A 20,447-nucleotide genomic window follows, 5' to 3' on the forward strand; every position below is an offset into this window, starting at 1 on the left:
GCAAATGGCCCTTGGCAGGAAAAAGGTTCCCCACCCCTGATTTAGATACATAAGAACACAAGAAAGACTATGCTGGATCAGACCAAGGTCCATCAAGTCCAGCAGTCTGTTCACACAGTGGCCAATCAGGTGCCTCTAGGAAGTCCACAAACAAGACAACTGCAGCAGCACTATCCTGCCTGTGTTCCAAAGCACCTAATATAATAGGCATGCTCCTTTGATCCTGGAGAGAATAGATATGCATCATGACTAATATCCAATTTTACTAGTAGCCATGAATAGCCCTCTCCTCCATGAACAAGTCTACTCAGCTCTTAAAGCCTTCCAGTTTGGCAGCCATCACCACAAAAATCAAATGCATAAATATAGAATGGGGGAGACTTGTCTTGGCAGCAATATGTGCAATAAAGATCTTGGGGTCTTAGTAGACCAAACACTGAACATGAGTCAGCAATGTGATGCGGTAGCTAAAAAGTCAAATGTGATCAACAGATGTATAATGTGCACATCACACAAAGTGTCTGCTCTTGTTAGACCTCACCTAGAGTATTGTTCACAGTGGGTAGCCGTGTTAGTCTGTCTGCAGTAGTAGAAAAGAGCAAGAGTCCAGTAGCACCTTAAAGACTAACAAAAGTTAGTCTTTAAGGTGCTACTGGACTCTTGCTCTTTTCTACTACTAGAGTATTGTGTTCAGTTTTGGGCACCACAATTTAAGAAGGATGTAGACAAGCTGGAATGTGTCCAGAGGAGGTCAATGAAGATGGTGAGGGGTCTGGAGATCAAGTCCTATGAGGAAAGGTTGAAGGAGTTGGGTATGTTTAGCCTGGAAAGGAGATGACAGAGGTGATATGATAACCATGTTCAAGTACTTGAAGGGCTGTCATAGAGATGATGGTGTGGAGTTGTTTTCTGTTGCCCCAGAAGGTCGGACCAGAACCAACGGGTGGAAATTAAAAGAGTTTTTGGCTAAACATTAGGAAGAACTTTCTGTCAGAGTGGTTTCTCAGTGGAACAGGCTTCCTCAGGAGTTGGTGGGCTGTCATTTGGAGCTTTTTAAGCAGAGGTTAGATGGTCATCTGACAACAAGGCTGATTCTGTGAACTTAGGCAGGTCATGAGAAGGAGGGTAGGAAGGGTTGCATCAGTGCTTGGCTCTTATGGCCCCTTCTTACATGTCCAGGGTACTGCTGATCGCCCCCTGGGGGTCAGGAAGCAAATTTCCTACAGGCCAGATTGGCCAGTGATCTTGGAGTGCCCCCCCCCCCATCTTCTGGACATGGAGCAGAAGTCACCGGGGTGGGGGAAGGGAGGTAGTTGTGAATTTCCTGCATGTGCAGGGGGTTGGATTAGAGGACTCTGGAGGTCCCTTCCAACTCTATGATTCCATTCCCCACCTCCACCTCTTTTCCAGACTAAACATTCCCCGGTCACTCAGCCTTTTCTCATAGGGCTTAGTCTTCAAGATCTTTGGTCTTCCAGATCCTAATTCACCACTGTAATCACTGCACCATGTTGGTTGTCTAATCCCCAACCTGCCCCCCTCCCCACCCACATTTGGAAAGATCCTGCTGGAGCTCTTCACAACTGCCTTGGTTTTCACCACCTTGGTGGTTTGGTTCCTGCAAACTTGGCTGCTGTACTGCTCCCTCCTCCCATTTCCAAATCACTAAGAGCAAAATAAATATCACTGGTTCCAACGCCACTCCCCGTGGAACCACTTTATTTACTTTACTCTATCATGTTATTCCTGTTATTTAAATGTTTTTTATCCATAACTGGACCCGTCCTCTTATCCCATGTTTGCTAAGTTTATACTGAAGCCTCTGACGAGGTAACTTGTCAAAAGCCTCTCCCCGCCCCCCCAGTGAGAGAGAAAAAGAGCCAACCTGGATCAGGTCTCTTGCCAATCTCTACAGGGCCATTTTGGCCCTCCCAAACGGCTTGCTGCAGCTTGGCCCCAAGCGCTTGACACGGCTCCTCCTCCCACTCCCTTTCATCAAGACAGCACTCTACACACACACACACTCCCAGAGCAAGACAAAAAGGGCAGGTGAGGAGGGACTGCAGGTATCCACCCAACCACAGCACCGAGCCTGAAAGGTGAGGGGCACCAGGAAGGCCAAAGCTCCAGCCCACTCTCTTTTTGTGGGCCCCCTTGCAGCGCCCTCATGCAGAATTGGATTTACGACGAAGGCGGGAAGTGGCGGAAAGGAAGTTTTGGAAACGGCCACAGCAGTAAAGCTAGGAGGGTTCAGTGCAGTCCCCGACCCCAACCCCCCAGAGCCAGGCAGGAAGCCCCCCCCTCCATTTCAAGGAATGTCAGAAGGACGCTAAGACAGGGCAGTCACCAACACACTTTATTGCAAGGAAACTCACGTCTTCCAGTAGGCAAGAGAGGCACTGGCCTGCTCAGACCACAGCACTGCAAATCCAACACACACACCCATCGTGCAGCTAGCTACCCAAATCCAAATTACATCCACTTGCATTTACAACCGTTTAAAACACACACACCATTAACAGTCATTTTGTTACCCTTCCAAAGAGGTTCTCAAGTAAGCTCATTAAAACATTAGGAGTGAAACAATGTCGTCATCTCGTTTTTGAGGGGAAAACAAAAAAGCAGAATTTCTTCCACTGGTGCCCAAGGTTGAAAATGAAGCCACTGTGAAGGCACCGCAGGCAGGGTGAGCCCCCCATGTAGGACCCCCACTGGAAGCCAGTCCTGGGGATGCCGTCCAGCAGAGCACGGTGGGATGTGGACAAGTGGTCTGTCAAGGAAGACTTGGGGTAGACCTAAGAGGAAAGGTGTAGCAACCCATCTCTGGCCCAATATCTCCACAGGATTCCAAGCTAGCTTGCCATGGACTTCCAATATGATGCCGCTGGGTCTAGAAAGGCAGCTAACACAGTGGCTGCCAATGAGCCGGCTCGATTCCCCCCTCCCCCCTAAAAAAGCTGGGCACACTTCCTGCACCTACCTCGTCCCTCCAGATCCAAGACAGTGAATGAGCATAGTCCTCCCTCCTACCATTCCAGCTGTGGCTACACCCTTAACCAAAGGCAAGCTGGTAGAAGAATGGGTCACTCAAAGGCTGTCTAGAGGGGCCCCTCAGAGCTGATCCCATTTGGCTGACAGCAGGAAATGCCCCCCTTCTGACAGCCGAGGCCCCTTTCAATACTAAAGGGGTCCATGCCTGGACATGGGGCTAGCAGCAGAAAAGCAAGGCAGCTGCTGGGGCTGAGGCATGGTGGCCCCTGCCTCACCATCCCTCCTTCTCCATCCATTTCCTGCTGCAAGGGAACAGGGGTAGGGGGTAGGAATCAGGCCCACCGCAGCCAGGCACAGGGCTCTCTCTCACACACAACCCCCTCCCCAAGACTCTGGCACCATTCCTGCAGACACAGACGCATCTGCACAGCAAGGCGTTTGGCAAGAGGTTGCTACTTGATCACTGCAGTGTCAGGCTAAAGTAGTCTAAATAACCCACCTAATAAATATTTGATGACTGAGGCAGGATCCACAAGCCCAAGCCAGAGGCAGGCTTGGCCATGACATCCTGATCCTTTGCTTCTCATCTCTCGTGTCCCACTAAACACCCGTACACTAAACAATGCACAGAACAGAAAATGTGCATGCCCTCTGCACTTAGGGGTCTTCAAGGCAACAATTGGTGCTCTCAGATCCAGGGGGCCACTAGTTTGACTGGGGAGGGGGACATCTCCTCCGACAAATGCTCAAGCAACTCAAGGAGGGGGAAAAAAGAGACCTAGCCCCTTTTGTCGGATGAAATAATGGGTCCCGTATCTGGAGCCTGGGCAGGAAGGGTGGCAATTCTGATCAACACCAAAGAAGCTTCTTTGCAATGTGCAACAAACAGTCAAACAATAGATTTTTTTCCAACATAAAGGAGCTCCCATTTCTGCAAAGGAAAAACGAAGTGGGACAAAATACGATTTCTATCACAGGGCAGAATTTGGAACTGGGACCCTACAGCAGGTCCCAAAGGGATTTCTGATAAGTGTTCTGTTGCCTTTCCCAGAATAGAGGTACTAGGAAGCAACAGGTGAAAGCCCAGAGAAAAGGAGGGAGCAAGAGAAAGAAAGGAAGCTACAGCATCTCACAAGCCTCTGGAGCCCCTCAAGGCATTACATCCTAGGAAAGAGCAAGGACCTGCAGAGGGAAACAACAGACACAGAGAAAGGGGTATTCAGTGCACTCCAGAGCCACCACGAGGCTTGGCAGCAGCTCTCACACCAGGGCATTCCTGTTCTCACCCCTGCCCAAGTCACATCCAGATTGATGCCCAGCTCAGAGATCTGAGTGGCACTGCGGAGAGGTGATCACTGAGGGACGCAAGGGACCCACTCTCGGCACACCGAAGGGGCTGCGCTCCCCACCCAGAGACCTGCAGGGCAGCTGGAAGAACTGACCTGGAGTTTCACAGAAACCCATAGACTTAGCCGCCCAGAAGCAGTGCTAGAAACCATTTGTATTAACAGGAGAGATGTGGGGGATTAAAAAAAACAAGCATCAAGTCCAAGCAGCCTCCTTCGCACAGGGCCCCACACGCATGCTTGCGAAGAGGCGGGCGCCCCACGGCATCACACTGTCCTTCTGCCCAGCCGTTTAAAGACGCTGACTGTGCCTGTGTTGTCCATCTGGGCGCTGTGGCCTTCCGAAGTGCTGCTTACCTTGGCACTGCCCAAAGTCCTCTGGAAGGTGACCTTCAGGTCAGGTTCAGGCCTGCTCCGGGAACTGGTGACGCTGCTGTCCTGGGCCTCCCCGGGTAGGGACCGCTTGCCCAGCCTCTTGGCCACGCGGCCTTGGGAGGGTGACTCAAGCACCCTTTCCGTGCTCACAGCCCCAGGGCTCGCCGGGCTTTTGCCCCCTGGCCGTGGGGACTCGGAGCTGGTGGCCTTGGCCTTGATGGTCACCCCAGTCGTGGCACTCTCCTTGGGGGTGGGAGGTCGGAAGGATTTCTTCAGCACCCCGGCGTATTGCAGGACAGAGCTGTCATCCTCCTCGCTCTCGGCCGCTTTCTCCTCCTCTGCCTCCTGCATGTCCCCTAGCCGGCTGAAGACACCCGTGGGCTGCCAAGACACGAAAAGAGGGTTTTTTTTAGCGGGGACAAGGACATAACAAAGGAGTGCCAACCCCACCTCGGCCCCACGGGATGAAGCAGGCCTTGCCACGGCTGCAGGAGAGCCCAGGAAACAAAGCTGAAGTGGGGGGAGGGGGAGGACCCCCGTCCCCTGACGTTCCTGGGCACCCCCACCGTTGGCCCCAAGTGGGGAGCAGGAGAGCGAGAGGACAGAGTGGCACCCTGCGCTGCCAGGCCTCTGAGCGGCCACTGTGGGAGCCGGGGGGTGGGGGGACGGGACTTAATGGGCCTCTGCTTTGGACAGCAAGGAGGGGCAGGCAGAGACTCCCACCTGCCAGTCAGAAGGCATGGAGGGTGAGAAGGTCCTCTGCAGCAATATACTGGGCAGCCTCAGGCACACAGAAGAGCAACAGGGAGGCTCGGGCCTCCTCGGTCATGCAGACCCCAGGCTGCGCTGTGGGGGCAAGCCAAGGAGCAGGGCCAAGCCTCCCTCCCCCCTCCCGCACCTTATTTCCGGTGGTTGTATCCACATTGGTCTCTGCACCCAGTCTGTCGAACACAGAGGTTCTCTGCAAACCTGAAACCAGACAAGTTTGGATCAGAGACCGCATCACACAAGAGCGACAGGAGAGCTGTTAAGGAGACAACATGAATCAAGACTCTACGCCACCAAGGAGCCTTTGTCAAAACACTTCCCTTCCCTGGCATGGGGGCATCAGGCTGGGTAGCCACAGCAGGCCAGAGGCATTCTCCTCAGCACGTCAGGCCCAGGGATACTCGAGCATCTGGTACAACAGCTAAGAGGAGAGCGAACCGTGACCCAGGGATGTTTTGCCTGTGCCACAACCTCACCCTTGGCAGCCTTTGCCAAGACATTTCCTTTCAGCCTCCCCCCATGATACTGGGGGGGGGGGAACAATCATACTGTCCTACTCTACACAGCTGTTGTAACAGATTAGAAGATAACGAATTACAAAATATTACATCATATTATGAGAGAGAGAGCTGCTGTTCATAGCTACAGCAAGCAATTTTATTTGTTAAAATATTTATATCCCACCTTTTCCTTGTATTTCAGGGTGGTTTACAATTCCAAGATTAAGAAAAGAACATACTAAATAAAACTACCCCATTAACCCCCCCATTCCCAAGAAAACACCGCGGATTCCATTGCTCTGAGGCTTGGGCTAGTGTGTGTGTGTGTGGGGTAGTTGTCATATTCATTCTTGTTATTAATAATAATATATATTTTTAATGCTGAAGGACAAAACTGGGTAAGCCTACTTTTGTTTTCCCATTTTACTTAACACACACACGCTTGAGTTAAGTTGGCCCAGATTTTGGGTTTAGGCAAAGTGTTCACGTGTCCCCCCCCACTCCCTAGATTGCCGCAACCCTGGCTGTCCCCAGTGCCAACCAGCCCTCTCCTTAAGCACCTTCCACAGGGCATTCAGACACTCTCCCACGCGATGCCTAGCCTGTGCCTAGAAACTCCTCCCACCGCTTTCTCAGCAGTCCCCAGTTCCTCTCTGGGAACCCACCATCGGGCTCCTGTTCTCTGCATTCCACTGAAATAACCAACACCGGCCAGCCTCCCACTGCCCAGTCCAGAGGGCTTCTGGTCTCACCCTCCACCCTCTCCATAAACCTGCCTGCACGACACCCCCCCCCCCAGTCCACCCCTCTTCGCTAGTTGGGCTTCCACAATCCTTCCCTCAGTTGATTCTCTCCCTACTTGTCTAATCCTCAGGGTTTCCATGGGGGGTGTCTTCCTCCTCTTTCCCTCCTCTCTCCTGTGGTCCCTCAACCCACTTGGATTCTCTCCCACACACTGCCCTTGGACGACGTCCTCCTTCAAGTCCCGCAAGGAATCATACTGAGCTGCTGCTTCCACCCAGAAGTCTCTCCCCCCACCCAGTCCTGCTTCTCCAACTTCTGGTCTAGTCATTGTGCTGGGATGCCCGATGCTGCACCCCTTTCCTCTTCCTGGATGCTCCCCAGAGTATCGACAGCACCCCATAGACCAGGCACAAAGCCCAGGTATGACTTTTGGCTCTCCTCTCTCGCGCGCACCCCCAGATCAGTGTGCCACTATGAAACACCACTTCTCCCTTTAGAACATCGCCAAATCACAGCGTCCGTTCTGTGCTTTCAGAGTGAAAATCAGAGGGGCCGTGGCTCAGTGGTAGAGCATTTGATTGGCATGCAGAGGTCCCAGGTTAAATCCCCAGCATCTCCAGTTAAAGGGACTAGGCAAGTAGCTGATGTGAAAGACCTCTGCCTGAGACCCTGGGAAGCCGCTGCCAGTCTGAGTAGACAATACTGACTTTGATGGACCAGGAGTCTGATTCATTATAAGGCAGCTTCATGTGTTTGTGTGTTCAAAACTCTGGCTCATGCTCCACTCAAGGTGGGAGCCTTGACTTTGGCTGCTCTCTCCTCTGCTCCTCCACTGTTACACCTCAGACCCCTCACCTGGCTCACAGATAGTGCCTCTGCTTGGCATGCAGAAGGTCCCAGGTTCAACCCCCAGCACCTCTGGTTAAAAGGATCACAAAGCAGGTGATGTGGAAGACCACCCCTCCGAGACCCTGGCCAGCCACTGACAGCCCAAAGAGACAGGACTGCCTTTGAGAGGCCCCGAGGGTTTATGGCAGCTTTAGGCGTGATCCGTCGTTCTGACCATGCAACACCCTTCCATTAATCCCTGCCTGGGTTCTGGTCTCCCCCTGCCTGCCATCCCTCCATCCCCCACTTCTCATTTGGTCTATCTCGACATATCCCTGCACGGCCATCTGAACACAGAAAGCTGTTTAGGTAGAGCCAGACCACTGGGGTCCATCAAGGTCACTACTGTCTATGCAGGCTGGTAGTGGCTCCCCAGAGTCTTAGGTGGGAGTTGAACTTATCAGCTGAACCTCTTAAATGGAAAAGCTGGAGATCAAATGTGGGAGCTTCTGCAGACTAAGCCGATGCTCGACCAATGACCAAAGCCCCTCCCACCTCCCTCTTCCTCATGCCTGGCAATGCTTCCCAGAGCATCTTTGGAGCTTCCCTGAAATCTGCATTTTCTGCGGCAGAAGCCCGTTGTCACATTTCCCCAACTGGCACAAAGCCCAAGAATTTAAACGAATAAGCGCCTATTTCTGTCCGTGCTCTCCCATCTCCCTCTGACACTCCCTCCTCTGTCACAGAGCAGAAGTTCTTTGGGCAGGGACCAGCAGTCTTGTGCTTTCAGAGCTGCCATTTACTGCAATGGCTCCCAGTTTCATAGAATCATAGAGCTGGACCACCAGGGTCATTCAGTCCAACCCCCTGACAATGCAAAAAATTCACAACTATCTCCCCCTAGCCATCTCCAGTGACCCCTACTCCATGCCCAGAAGATGGCAAAAAAAAACCCTCCAGGATCCCTGGCCGATCTGGCCTAGAGAAAAATTGCTTCCTGACCCCAAAGTGGTGATAGGCACTACCCTGGGCATGCAAGAAATGGCTTTGAGAGCCAAGCACTGATGCAACCCTTCCTGCCCTCCCTCTCATGATCTGCCTAAGTTCACAGAATCAGCCTTGCTGACAGAGGGCCATCTAGCCTCTGCTTCAAAACCTCCAGGGAAGGAGAGCCCACCACCTCCTGAGGAAGCCTGTTCCACTAAGGAACTGCTCTGTCAGAAAGTTCTTCCCAATGTTTAGCTGAAAACTCTTTTGATTTAATTTCAAGCCATTGGTTCTTGTCCGACCTTCTGGGACAACAGAAAACAACTTGCCACAATCCTCTATATGTCAGCCCTTCAAGTACTTGAAGATGGTTATCATATCACCTCTCAGTCTTCTCTTCTCCACGCTAAACAGACCCAGCTCCTTCAACTTTTCCTCTTAGGACTTGGTCTCCAGACTCCTCACCATCTTTGTTGCCCTCCTCTGGACACGTTCCAGCTTGTCTACATCCTTCTTAAATTGTGATGCCCCAAACTGAACACAATACTCTAGGTGAGGTCTAACCAGAGCAGACACTTCGTGCACGAGTACACAGTACTCAATAAACTCCCCACAATTTATTTCCCCTCCCTGGTCCCATTTCCTAATTCTTCTTTTTAAAAGGTGACCAGAGAGCAGCCTTCCCACCACAGCAAGCTGGAGGCAGCAGGCACGGTGAGATACAGCCAAGATACCTTTGGCTGCCTGCTGCTCCAGGATCTTCTTGGTCCTGGGCGTGGTGCCCTTGGGCATGTGGACGATGTACTTCCCTTCCATCTCGGCAGTGACCCGGCGGCGCTTCACTGGGGCTTCAGCGGGAGCTTCGTTTGCTGCACTGCACAGAGCTAGGGCAACGAGAGGACAGAGGTTCGGCTTGGACACAAGCTCCTGCTCTAGACTCCTGCTCCAGAAAGGGATTTGGCATCAACCTGTCCGCTAGGACAAAAGAGCAAACAACTCTCCTGCTTCGGTACCTGCCTTCATCTGATGAGGCAGCCCAGGAACCTGCGGCCTTATCCACATTGGGGACTCCATGCCCTTTCTGACCCCCTTGTGAGAGGTGGAGAGAAGCAGGGTAAAGCAGCAGGTGTGCCTGCTGGGGGTGGGAGGGAACACTGGCATCCCCTTCCCCCCTCGTGATCCAGCCCATCACCCTCACAATGTCTGACTCAAGGATAAGGAAGCCAAGGATTCGGCCACTAGAGGGGAGCAGAGAGCTTGAAAAGGTGGTGGTTTCGTTTCAGAACTGAGGTTTTCCCGATTTCGACCAGGTCCTCAAATATGTCGATTCCAAGTTTGTTTGTTTACATCCCCCTTTGGTTTTTGAAGCAGAAAAAGTGTACTGGAGCATCTTCCCTGACTCTTATAATTCTGAGAAGGGTCAGAAATGGCAACTGTGCACCTTTCCTCCTTCTCACTTCAGCATCCTAAACACAAAGTTTTCCCACTACCGTGGCAAGAAATATTTCTATCCCTCAGTCAAACTAAGTACTGCATAATCCTATCTGGCAATGCCCCTTCCACCATGTGGAAGTTTTCTTCTCATATTCCCATTTTAAATGCAGGAAACCGAGGCTGACCCAAAGTCGCACGGCTCAAGACTGCCCAGGTCCTGGTCAGGAGCTTTAACCCGTCCCTTCTCTGGGCTTCAGCATCTTAAGGGGGCAGACAGGAGAAGAGCTGGTTTTTAATGCCCTGATTTTCTCTACCTTTAAGGAGTCTCAAAGCAGCTTACAATCTCCCTTCCCCTCCCCACAACAGGCACCTTGTGAGGTAGATGGGGTTGAGAAAGTTCTGAGAGAGTTGTGACTAGCCCAAGGTCACCCATCAGGCTTCATGTGGAGGAGTGGGGAAACCAACCCAGTTCTCTGGATCAGAGTCGCCCGCTCATGTGGAGGAAGGAGGAATCAAACCTGGTTCACCAGATTAGAGTCCACCGCTCTTAACCACTACACCACACTGGCAACATCTGCTTTGCTCCGTCTAAGAGCTGCGCGGTGAAGCTGTGCGCGCCCCCAACAAGCGCAAATAAAATCCCTGCACCATCCCATGCCAAGCCATAGCAGGTGCTCGGGAGCAATGACTGAGGACCAAACAGAGTGCAACTAGCAGAGTAGGGCACGAAGAGACCACCCCCTGGTCACCTGCTTTGGCATTCTTCACTGCCAGTTTGTTGGACACCGTGACGGAGATCTTCGAAGCGCTGCTGTCTGGCCTCCGAACAGGTGTGGAAGGTGGGGAGTCTCGGCTGAGACTGTTTGCAATCATCCTGCTGGCAGCTGCAGGCAGGGCAAGAAACAGGGTTGGGGGGAGGAGCTTCTTCTGACCACAAGGGCTACCAGGGCCACACCACCTCTCTGGATGGAAGAAGGGGGCAGGCAAGAGAGGCTCTGGCCCACCCCGACAGTGCAGATTCCCAGCAGCCCTCACTGCAGGAATGCACCCTTGCAGCACCGTCGCTTGTGCCACTCACACTCACCGCTGGTGGCATTCCTGCGGAGTTCAGACTGCACGGTGGTTTGGCTGGAGGCGACGGACTCTGTGGCTGCCTTGCACATTTCCTAGAGATGGAAAGGGTCATTCCCCTCGTTCTGGCATTCAGATTCCCACAAAAGCCCTCCAAGGCTGTCTTCCAGGTTAAGCGCCTGAACACCACAGCCCAAAGACTGGGTGGGGCAAGCCACCCCCAAGAAACAGCAGCTTGATGGCCGCTGGTCTGGCCTGGGGGTGTGCCGGGAGTCCAGAAGGCCGACCAGCTGCCTCTTTATTGGTGCACAACTCCAGCTCCTATAAATGCCCTTCAGGCCACTTCCATGGCTCTAGCTGTTGAGCTGAGTCAGCTAAGAGTACCAAGAATCACAGGGCTGGAACCCAAGGGCCATTCAATCCAAACTGCTTCTGCTCCCACAGGAACATCCAGGGGCTGATATAAGGACTTTCTGAGCCTTGGGAAGCAGGGGTGCTCCAAAAAGCTTCTTTAACTGGGCTTCCCCCTCAAGCCAGACAGATCCACCACCCCTCCTGTATGCCTGAGGACCCTACCCAGAAAGCCAGACAGATCGATCCCCCTCCTATATGCTTCAAGCGTCCAGGAGACCCACCTGCCTATAAACGACTTTGGCATGCTTGAGGATGGCGATGATATCCCCGACCACGGTGACACCCAGCTCATTCAGGATCTCCTTGTTCAAGTCCATCAGCATGTTCTTCTGGATCCTGCAGAGCACGCAAGTCGCAACAGTGGGCCACTGCGCCAAACCCCTTGCAACCCACAGGTACTCTGGGTGTCAAATGCCAGGCAGAGGGCTGTTTGAGCCACCCAGAAATGGCAGGGACAAAAGCCACTGCCAGGACTAGCCTGCCAAGATAAGGCCAAGGGCTCCCTGTCTTTACTGAAGTCAACCAATGGAAGCATTCTTCTGAAGACTACGTGCCCCTACCATGCTAAGAGAAGCTTTTTAATTTTGACTTTCAGTCCATTCCCTCGAAGTCCTTTGAAAATGAGGAAGAAGAAGAGTTGGTTTTGTACCCCAGTTTTCTCTACCTTTAAGGAGTCTCAAAGTGGCTTACAATTGCTTTCCCTTCCACACAACAGGCACCTTGTGAGGCAGATGGGGCTGAGAGAGTTTGGAGAGAACTGTTACTGGCCCAAGGTCACCCAGCTGGTTTTATGTGTAGGAGTGGGGAATCGAACCTGGTTCATCATGTTGGAGTCTGCCGCTCATGTGTAGGAGTGGGGAATCAAACCCAGTTCACCATGTTGGAGTCTGCCGCCCATGTAGAGGAGTGGGGAATCAAACCTGGTTTTCAAGATTAGAATCCACCACTCCAAACCACCGCTCTTAACCACTACATCACAGTGGAGACCCACATGAACTCATGAAGCTGCCTTATACTGAATCAGACCCTTGGTCCATCCAATATTGTCTACTCAGTATTGGCAGCGGCTCTCCAGGGTCTCAGGCAGCGGTCCTTCACATCATCTACTTGCCAGGTCCATTTAGCTGGAGATGCCCCTCCCCAAACCACTAGTACGATACAACAGACTAGCATGAAAATGTACATACTCAGTGCCGAGGGGGTACAGGCAGGCAAAGTTAATAACGACAACTGAATGAAAAATAACAAAACACAAAGTAAGTTGTAATCCCAAAGTTGGCAAGCGCAGTCGGTGGAACGGAGCTTCTTCCACTGCGCATGTCTGATCCTTTCCAGCTCCTACTTGTCTTCAACTAGACTATTCCGCATGACTTAGCTCGCCGATTGTGTCTGCTCTGTTCCGACTGCGCTTGCCAACTTTGGGATTACATACTCGGCACTGAGTATGTACATTTTCATGGTAGTGTGTTGTATCGTACTATTGTATTAGTGATGTACATACACTTGGTTTTGAATACAATTTTGTAACTTCCTATTCTTGGAGCTAGTGCTGTGCTTCGTTTGTTAACTAGTTATATTACAGTGCTAGAAAAGAGCAAGAGTCCAGTAGCACCTTAAAGACTAACAAAAATATTTTCTGGCAGGGTATGAGCTTTCGTGAGCCACAGCTCACTTCTTCAGAGCTTTTGTGTATCTGAAGAAGTGAGCTGTGGCTCACGAAAGCTCATACCCTGCCAGAAAATATTTTTGTTAGTCTTTAAGGTGATACTGGACTCTTGCTCTTTTCTACTACTGCAGACAGACTAACACGGCTACCCACTGTGAATTATATTACACTGCTGTTTGTTTTTTGTACTGCACCTCCCCAAACCACAGCACCACTTTCAAGTTAACTTCCATCTTAAATTATATTCACTGCAAAAGATCTATTGTAGTTGTACAAGAAAATCCTGGCTCCATCTAAAAGGTAACATTTCATATTTTAAGATTAAGTGAGCAGCTTTAAAGCAAGCTTAGCCTCCTTATTGTGTTTGACCAAGGAAGCTCTGACTCTTGGATGGTCATGCCCCGGAAATCTTGACGGTCTCTCAGGCGCTCCTGGACTCCAATGGAGCTGTTCTCCCGCATTCCCACCCTCTGAGTGGTTTGTCCTTGCTGGGCTCGCTGACTGCTGCTGCCCCACAACGCTGCCAGGGCCCCCAGCCGACAGCTTCCTTGGCAAGTCACCAAGAGGGCGCCTTCTTCCCCCTCCCCCTCCCCACCAGATGCCTGCTCGAGGCCCCTCCTGACCTGTTGTCCACAAACATGACGGCATAGTTGACGGCGGGCCCGGGTGGGATGCCGGCCTCCTTGAAGAACTGGATCCACTCCGACGTGGCTGCAAGGAAGGCGAGAGAGCCACGGTGGGCGAGGGGAGAGGGAATCCCCCTTCTCCCCCATCCCTTTTCGCCCCCCTCTCCCCCCACCCATTCTCCCCCCCCGATTCACCTGCCTCACCCCTTTCTCCCCCCACCCCTTTTTGCCCCCTCTCCCCCACCCATTCTTCCCCCACCGATTCACCCTCCTCACCCCCCTCTCCCCCCACCCCTTCTCCCGCCTCACCCCCTTCTCCCCACCCCTTTTCACCCCCTCTTCCGCCACCCATTCTCCCCCCCACCGACTCACCCGCCTCACCCCCTTCTCCCCCACCCATTCTCCCGCCTCACCCCCTTCTCCCCCACCCCTTTTCGCCCCCTCTCCCCATCCCTTTTCGCCCCCCTCTCCCCCACCCCTTCTCCCCCCACCGATTCACCCGCCTCACCCCTTCTCCCCCCACCCATTCACCCGCCTCACCCCCTTCTCCCCCACCCCTTTTCGCCCCCTCTTCCGCCACCCATTCTCCCCCCACCGATTCACTCGACTCACCCCCTTCCCCCCACCCCTTTTCGCCCCTCTCCCCCCACCCATTCACCCGCCTCACCCCCTTCTCCCCCCACCCCTTTTCGCCCCCCTCCCCCCCACCCATGCTCCCCCCACCGATTCACCTGCCTCACCCTCTTCTCCCCCCATCCCTTTTCGCCCCCATTCTCCCCCCACCCATTCTCCCCCCACCCATTCTCCCCCCACCCATTCTCCCCCCCCACCGATTCACCCGCCTCACCCCCTTCTTCCCCCATCCCTTTTCGCCCCCATTCTCCCCCCTCACCCCCTGCCAGGTGGGCCGGCCTCTCACCCATTGTGACGGACACCATGGCGGCCTGTCCTGGGGAGGGGGGGTTTCCCCACACTCCTCCTCCTCCGCCGCCGCCGCCCCCAGACCCCTCAACGGCCACGGGGTTCCCGCAGGCCGCGCCGGAAGTAACGAGCTCCCCGGCCCCGTTCACTTCCGGCCAGGCGCAGCCTACTATAGGCGTCCGCGACCATAGAGCCCGGGAGGACCGACGCCCAGCCGCCTCTCCTTTCCCTCTGCTGGAACCCGCGGCCGCCGGGGGGGGGGGAGTGGGCAGAGGCGCGTGCACGCTGGAGGGGCGGGGCGGACGGAGGGCTTCCCGTGCCTAGCCGGCGGAACCCCTGGACACTTGAGGCTGCCTCGGGAGGGAGGGGACTCTGGCCCCAGGGGAGGGGGAGCGTGCTTGGCATGCAGAAGGCGCAGGGCTGCCAGCCTCCAGGTCCAGGAGGGGGCTGCAGAGCGCCTGCTATTACAACTGATCTCCGGCTAGGGCAGCCAGTTCCCCTTTCGCCACCGCTGCGAGGTTTTTGGGGCGGAGCCTGAGAAGGGCGGGGTTTGGGGAGGGAAGGGACATCAGTGCCATAGAGTCCAATGGCCAAAGCGGCCATTGTATTTATTTATTTATTTATTTATTTCCGTTTGTTACCCCGCTCTCCCCGGCCAAAGCCAGGCTCAGAGCGGCTAACGTATTCCCCAAGCTGACAGCCTTCCGCTGGACCATTGATGAGATGTTTCTCATTTGGTGGCTTTATCCTAGGATCCAGAAACTTTTCTGAGATACAAAAATTTTGCGTTTGAAAAACTTCCACTTTCTTCAGTGATACAGCAAGATTGCTATCCACTCCCTCCCACCTAGTGTGCATTCAGGGGCCAAATATGTATTCATTTAAAGAAAATGCTGGCATGCTCTTGGCCCAGTGAACAGTCTAAATATTTTCTCCAGGGGAACTGATCTCTGTCGGTTGGAGATCTATTGTAATAGCAGCAGATCTCCAGCTAGTACCTGAAGGTTGTCAAAACAAAACAGGGTCGGCTCAATTATCAAAAGCTATATTCAAAGTTAACAACTACAAAACACAAACAAGTGTAAAAATTGTGCAACTATATACAAAAATGTACAGTTAGAATGCAATTACAACAAAAGCTCAATAGCAGTCTCCAAAGGGGAACAAACAGTAAGTCGGGAATTAGAACAAGTCGATTATATAGTCCATAGGTGGAAACCACGATCTTGCCACTGCCAAATAAAAGCAAGGCGACACGAAGAGATGGAGGGAACGCTTTCCCGGGTAGTTGAGGCGCTTTCACTTACGAGAGCTTCATCAGCCTCCAAAAGGAGTATCTGCACTCAGCCAAAGAAAGTCATGAATAATCAAGTAAGATAGACGGAACGGCTTCAGTTCTGTTTTGCTATTTTTAATTTTCTTAGATTTCATGCTCCCACAAAAAGTGGGCTGCTAATTGAAGTCCCTCCCCTTCCCAAACCTCCTCAGGCTCCGTCCTCAAAATTTCCAGGTGTTTCCCAACCCAGAACTGGCAACCCTAAGAAGGCACCAGCTTCAATCCCTGTGAGAATCTCCAGTTAAAAGACCCAGGCAGTAGGTGATGTGAAAGACCTCTTCCTGAGGCCATGGAGAGCAGCTGCCAGTCTGAGTAGACAATACTGACTTTGATGGACCAAGGGTCTGACTCAGTGGTTAGACAGCTTCACGCGTTAGGGTCACATTGAACATGATGGCTTTTTCACTGGAGAGGGCCCACGGCTCAGTGGCAGAGCATCTGCTTGGCATATGGAAGGTCCCAAGTTCAATCCCTAACATCTTCAAGTACTTGAAGCGCTGTCATATAGAGGAGGGGGCCGAGTTGTTTTTCTGTTGCCCCAGAGGGTCAGACCAGAACCAATGGGTTGAAATTAAATCAAAACAGTTTCCATCTAGACATTAGGCTGAATTTTCTAACAGTTAGAGCGGTTCCTCAGTGGAACAGGCTTTCTCGGGAGGTGGTAAGCTCTCTGGTTCTTGTGGGTTATCCGGGCTGTGTAACCGTGGTCTTGGTATTTTATAAAAAAAATACCAAGACCACGGTTACACAGCCCAGATAACCCACAAGAACCAATGAACTCTGACCGTGAAAGCCTTCGACAATATTTTGGTAAGCTCTCCTTCCCTGGAGGTTTTTAAGAAGAGGTTAGATGGCCATCTGTCAGCAATGCTGATTCTATGACCTTAAGCAGATGGTGAGAGGGAGGGCATCTTGGCCATCTTCTTGGCATGGAGTAGGGGTCACTGGGGGTGTGGCAGGAGAGGTAGTTGTGAATTTCCTGCATTGTGCAGGGGGTTGGGACTAGATGACCCTGGTGGTCCCTTCCAACTCTACGATTCTATCTCCAGTTAAAGGACCCAGGTAGAAGGTGATGTAGGAGGACGTGCGCCTGAGACCCGGGAGAGCCACTGCCAGTCTGGAGTAGACAGTACTGACCTTGAGTGACCCCAGTGGTCTGATTCAGTGTGGGTCAGCAGCTGTCAGTATCATTGATCAGCCCACCCCCTCCGGCTCTGGGCCAAGGTGTGGTGCAAGTGGGTGGTTCCACTCAAGGGGCTGGTGAAAAGTTCTCAGTGAGACATTACTTGGGGGGGGGGCTGTTGATGACCAGTTGCAAGCAGAGCCATGGGCCTCCCCATGATCAGCTGTGCTTGAACTTTTCATTTGGCTCCAGTTCCCTTTCTCTTGCGCAGGCTGCAAAATGTTCTAAGCAAAGGACCAGAGTCAGTGAACGAAGCTGGAGGGGCAGAGGCTGGAGAGCTCAGCCTGCATTAGTCAGGGGGGTAGACCTCCAAACGTGGTGCCATGGGGCTTGGCCTTACCACTGGAACCCCCCAACTCGCCTCGGCACTAAGCGCTTTCCCGCAGTGGTTGCAGCCCTTCTTAGAGAACTGTACTGGGGTGCTATTTTCCCACATCTCATCCAGGGTAGGGTGTCAAATGCACTCAGTAAGAGGCCACCAATGAATGAATTTATTTTAGAACATGTCTGTACTCCTGTTCAATAGAAAATATGGCCCAGGAACGCACAGCAGTAACAAACAGCACCACTACAATTGTTACAGTAAAATATAAAGCAAAGCAAACATTTACAGAGCAATCCTAAAGGGAAGGGCTGAAAGCAGTCAGGAGGCGTGACTTTGGCGCCAGCGCAAATGCCCATTGCGCTGGCGCAAGGGGCATTTACAGCGGCCCTGAGCCTGACGCACCAACGCCATTGCAGCCGTCATGGTGGCACATCTCCGCCGCAGGGGCTCACACCGCAGGGGCTCACACCCCAAATGGGGCGTGTTCCTGGAGGCAGGGACTGACGCTTGGCGTTCCCAGCCCAAAAGGGCTCAGGGAGCCAACCACTTTTTCCAGCGCAAAGCTACAACTGCACAAACAGTGGCACAGCCCTTAAAGCTGAATTATAGGACTTGAAAAATGACCTCCCCCCCATTGGCACAGCCACGCCTCCAGGGCCGCAGCCAGCTCCGGATGCCAACGGAGTGGCTGGGCAAAGGGAAGGCAGCCAAGCCCCCACAGCAGCAGCCAATAGCAGAGCCCCACCATGTTCAAAAGCCCAGTCCCTCTGCACACACCTTCTGGCAGGAGAGGCGTGCAGCACAGGATACTGCCTGACATCCATGAGAAATGCGGACATAGAACATGAACTGGGCACCCTTGGTGGTGGCATAAGGGCAAGGAGGGGGACTTTGTGCCACAGCCCAACACACAGCACTGTGGGCACGCACCATGACCAGTGGGTCGGCACCTCGCATAGCTGGTCTGACACGGGGCACAGCACCACAATAAGGAGAGCAAAGCCCCCCTGTGTGGCCAGGCCCTCCCTAAGGGCTTACTTTGCAGATCGAGGCTCTGAGCAGTCGGCAGGCAGAACCCCCTCAGCAACCTGACAGGTCAGACGCCACCCCATCAGACAACAAGATGTGCTGCAGTGAGCTGTTCCCCCCCGGGAACAGCAGCAAGAGGTGGCCGTTCCAGGGTGGTCAGGTGCCAGGGATCCCAAACAAAGATCCTGGGGGATGGCAGAGGTGGCGGTGGGGGCTTGGGTGTGTGTGAACAGGGAGCCTGCCACTGAAAAGAAGCAGACCCCGGGGTGGGGGGGAAGCTGTCAGCTCAGAGGTCGTGGGCCGCTGAGGGGCTGTGCAGCAGCTGACCCATTCTGTTGTGGGGGACGCCGACGATCCCAGGCGAGCAGCTGGAACAGGGGAACGAGGCATCGGCCGCGCTAACACGACTCGCGATGGTCGAGCACTGATGCTTCAGACATTTTTTTTAAGTTATCCCGCTACCACTGGAAGGACTGCAGTGAACAAGTGCAGCAGAACTCCTGGGGAGACAATCCCAAAGGGAAGGCCCGCAGCAGCATACCCCTGTGCCCACAGGTGCCCACAGCGGCCTTTCCTCAAATGATCTGAGAGGGTGGGTGGATACTAGGAGGATATTAAAGATCCAAAGCAGCACTTGTGGTGGGGGGCTGACTTCTGACACCCACCTGTAATAAATCCTCTCCCATGATGGCCCGTTGTGGTCTGATCCTGGTCTTCCTTCCAGGCCCTCAGGTAGGCAAACAGAGTCCTCCCTCGCTCCCGCTTCTTTACCTTCGACACAGATGCTTCACAAAAGGAGGGCAGGCTGAGCTTCATTTAAGCCCCCCTCTCCAACTAGGCACTTATTTATTCTTTGTTAAAGCCTTTTTTGTGGATTGGGGGAGAGAGAGAGGAAGCAGTAGTTGGTTTTTTATATGCCGACTGTCTCTACCACTTAAGGAAGAATCAAACTGGCTTACAGTCACCTTCTCTTCCCCTCCCAACAGACACTCTGTGAGGTAGGTGGAGCTGACAGAGCTGTGACTAGCCCAGGGTCATCCAGCAGGCTGCATGCAGAGGAGTGGGGAAACCAACCTGGTTCACCAGATTAGCTTCCACCACTCCTAACCACCAAAGAAGAAGAAGAAGAGTTGGTTTTTACATGCCGACTTTCTCTACCACTTAAGGGAGACTCAAACCGGCTTACAATCTCCTTCCCTTCCCCTCCCCACAACAGACACCCTGTGAGGTAGGTGGGGCTGAGAGAGTGTGACTAGCCCAAGGTCACCCAGCTGGCTTCGTGTGTAGGAGTGGGGAAACAAATCCAGTTCACCAGATTAGCCTCCACCGCTCATGTGAAGAAGTGGGGAATCAAATCCGGTTCTCCAGATCAGAGTCCACCGCTCCAAACCACCGCTCTTAACCACTACACTATGCCACAGTCTTCAGTGGGAAGCTCTGCCGCTGCAGTCTTTTGGCCTGGAAACATGGCCAACACTGTGTGTGTCCCCCCACCCCATTTGTCTCTACACCTATTTTCTTTACGCATGCTGAAACAGAGAGAGAGAGAGAGAGAGAGAGAGAGAGAGAGAGAGAGAGAGAGAGGACCCCGGCCCCAAAAGAATATTTTGCCGAATTTGATACAAAAGCAGACCCGGCCCTGAGCTCCTGCCCTGAAACGAGGACGGTCCCCTCCGTCGCCACCCCTCCACAGGCTGAGCGCTCTGCTTTCAGCAGTCTGGCAACACTGCAGGGGAAGGTGGAGGAGGAAGAGCGAAGATGGCTTTCTGCCCCCTCGCTCAGCGGTTTGCCCCAGGGAAGCTTCAGCCTGGCCTGGTTCACTCCCATCGGAGCAGGAGTCCTGCAGAGGCTCCCCCAGGAAGTCCGGCCAGGGGCGGGGTCAAGTTCAGCTGGGGGCCTCAGG

The 20,447-nt window shown here is 53.3% G+C and overlaps 1 protein-coding gene across 1 annotated transcript; it reads right to left on the reverse strand.

Annotated features, from left to right (window-relative positions):
• Positions 1-4,564: 4,564 nt before the first annotated feature.
• C3H19orf47 (chromosome 3 C19orf47 homolog) lies at positions 4,565-14,689 on the reverse strand. The gene is made up of 8 exons (XM_056847020.1): positions 14,670-14,689; positions 13,748-13,835; positions 11,680-11,794; positions 11,058-11,139; positions 10,723-10,857; positions 9,274-9,423; positions 5,611-5,681; positions 4,565-5,093 (listed from the first exon to the last, which is right to left on the reverse strand). The coding sequence occupies exons 1-8, from the start codon at positions 14,686-14,688 to the stop codon at positions 4,605-4,607; spliced, it is 1,149 nt and encodes a 382-aa protein (XP_056702998.1). The 5' UTR covers position 14,689; the 3' UTR covers positions 4,565-4,604.
• Between the last annotated feature and the right edge of the window lie 5,758 nt (positions 14,690-20,447).

This window comes from Euleptes europaea, chromosome 3 (assembly GCF_029931775.1).
Source record: "Euleptes europaea isolate rEulEur1 chromosome 3, rEulEur1.hap1, whole genome shotgun sequence".
NCBI lineage: Eukaryota > Metazoa > Chordata > Lepidosauria > Squamata > Sphaerodactylidae > Euleptes > Euleptes europaea.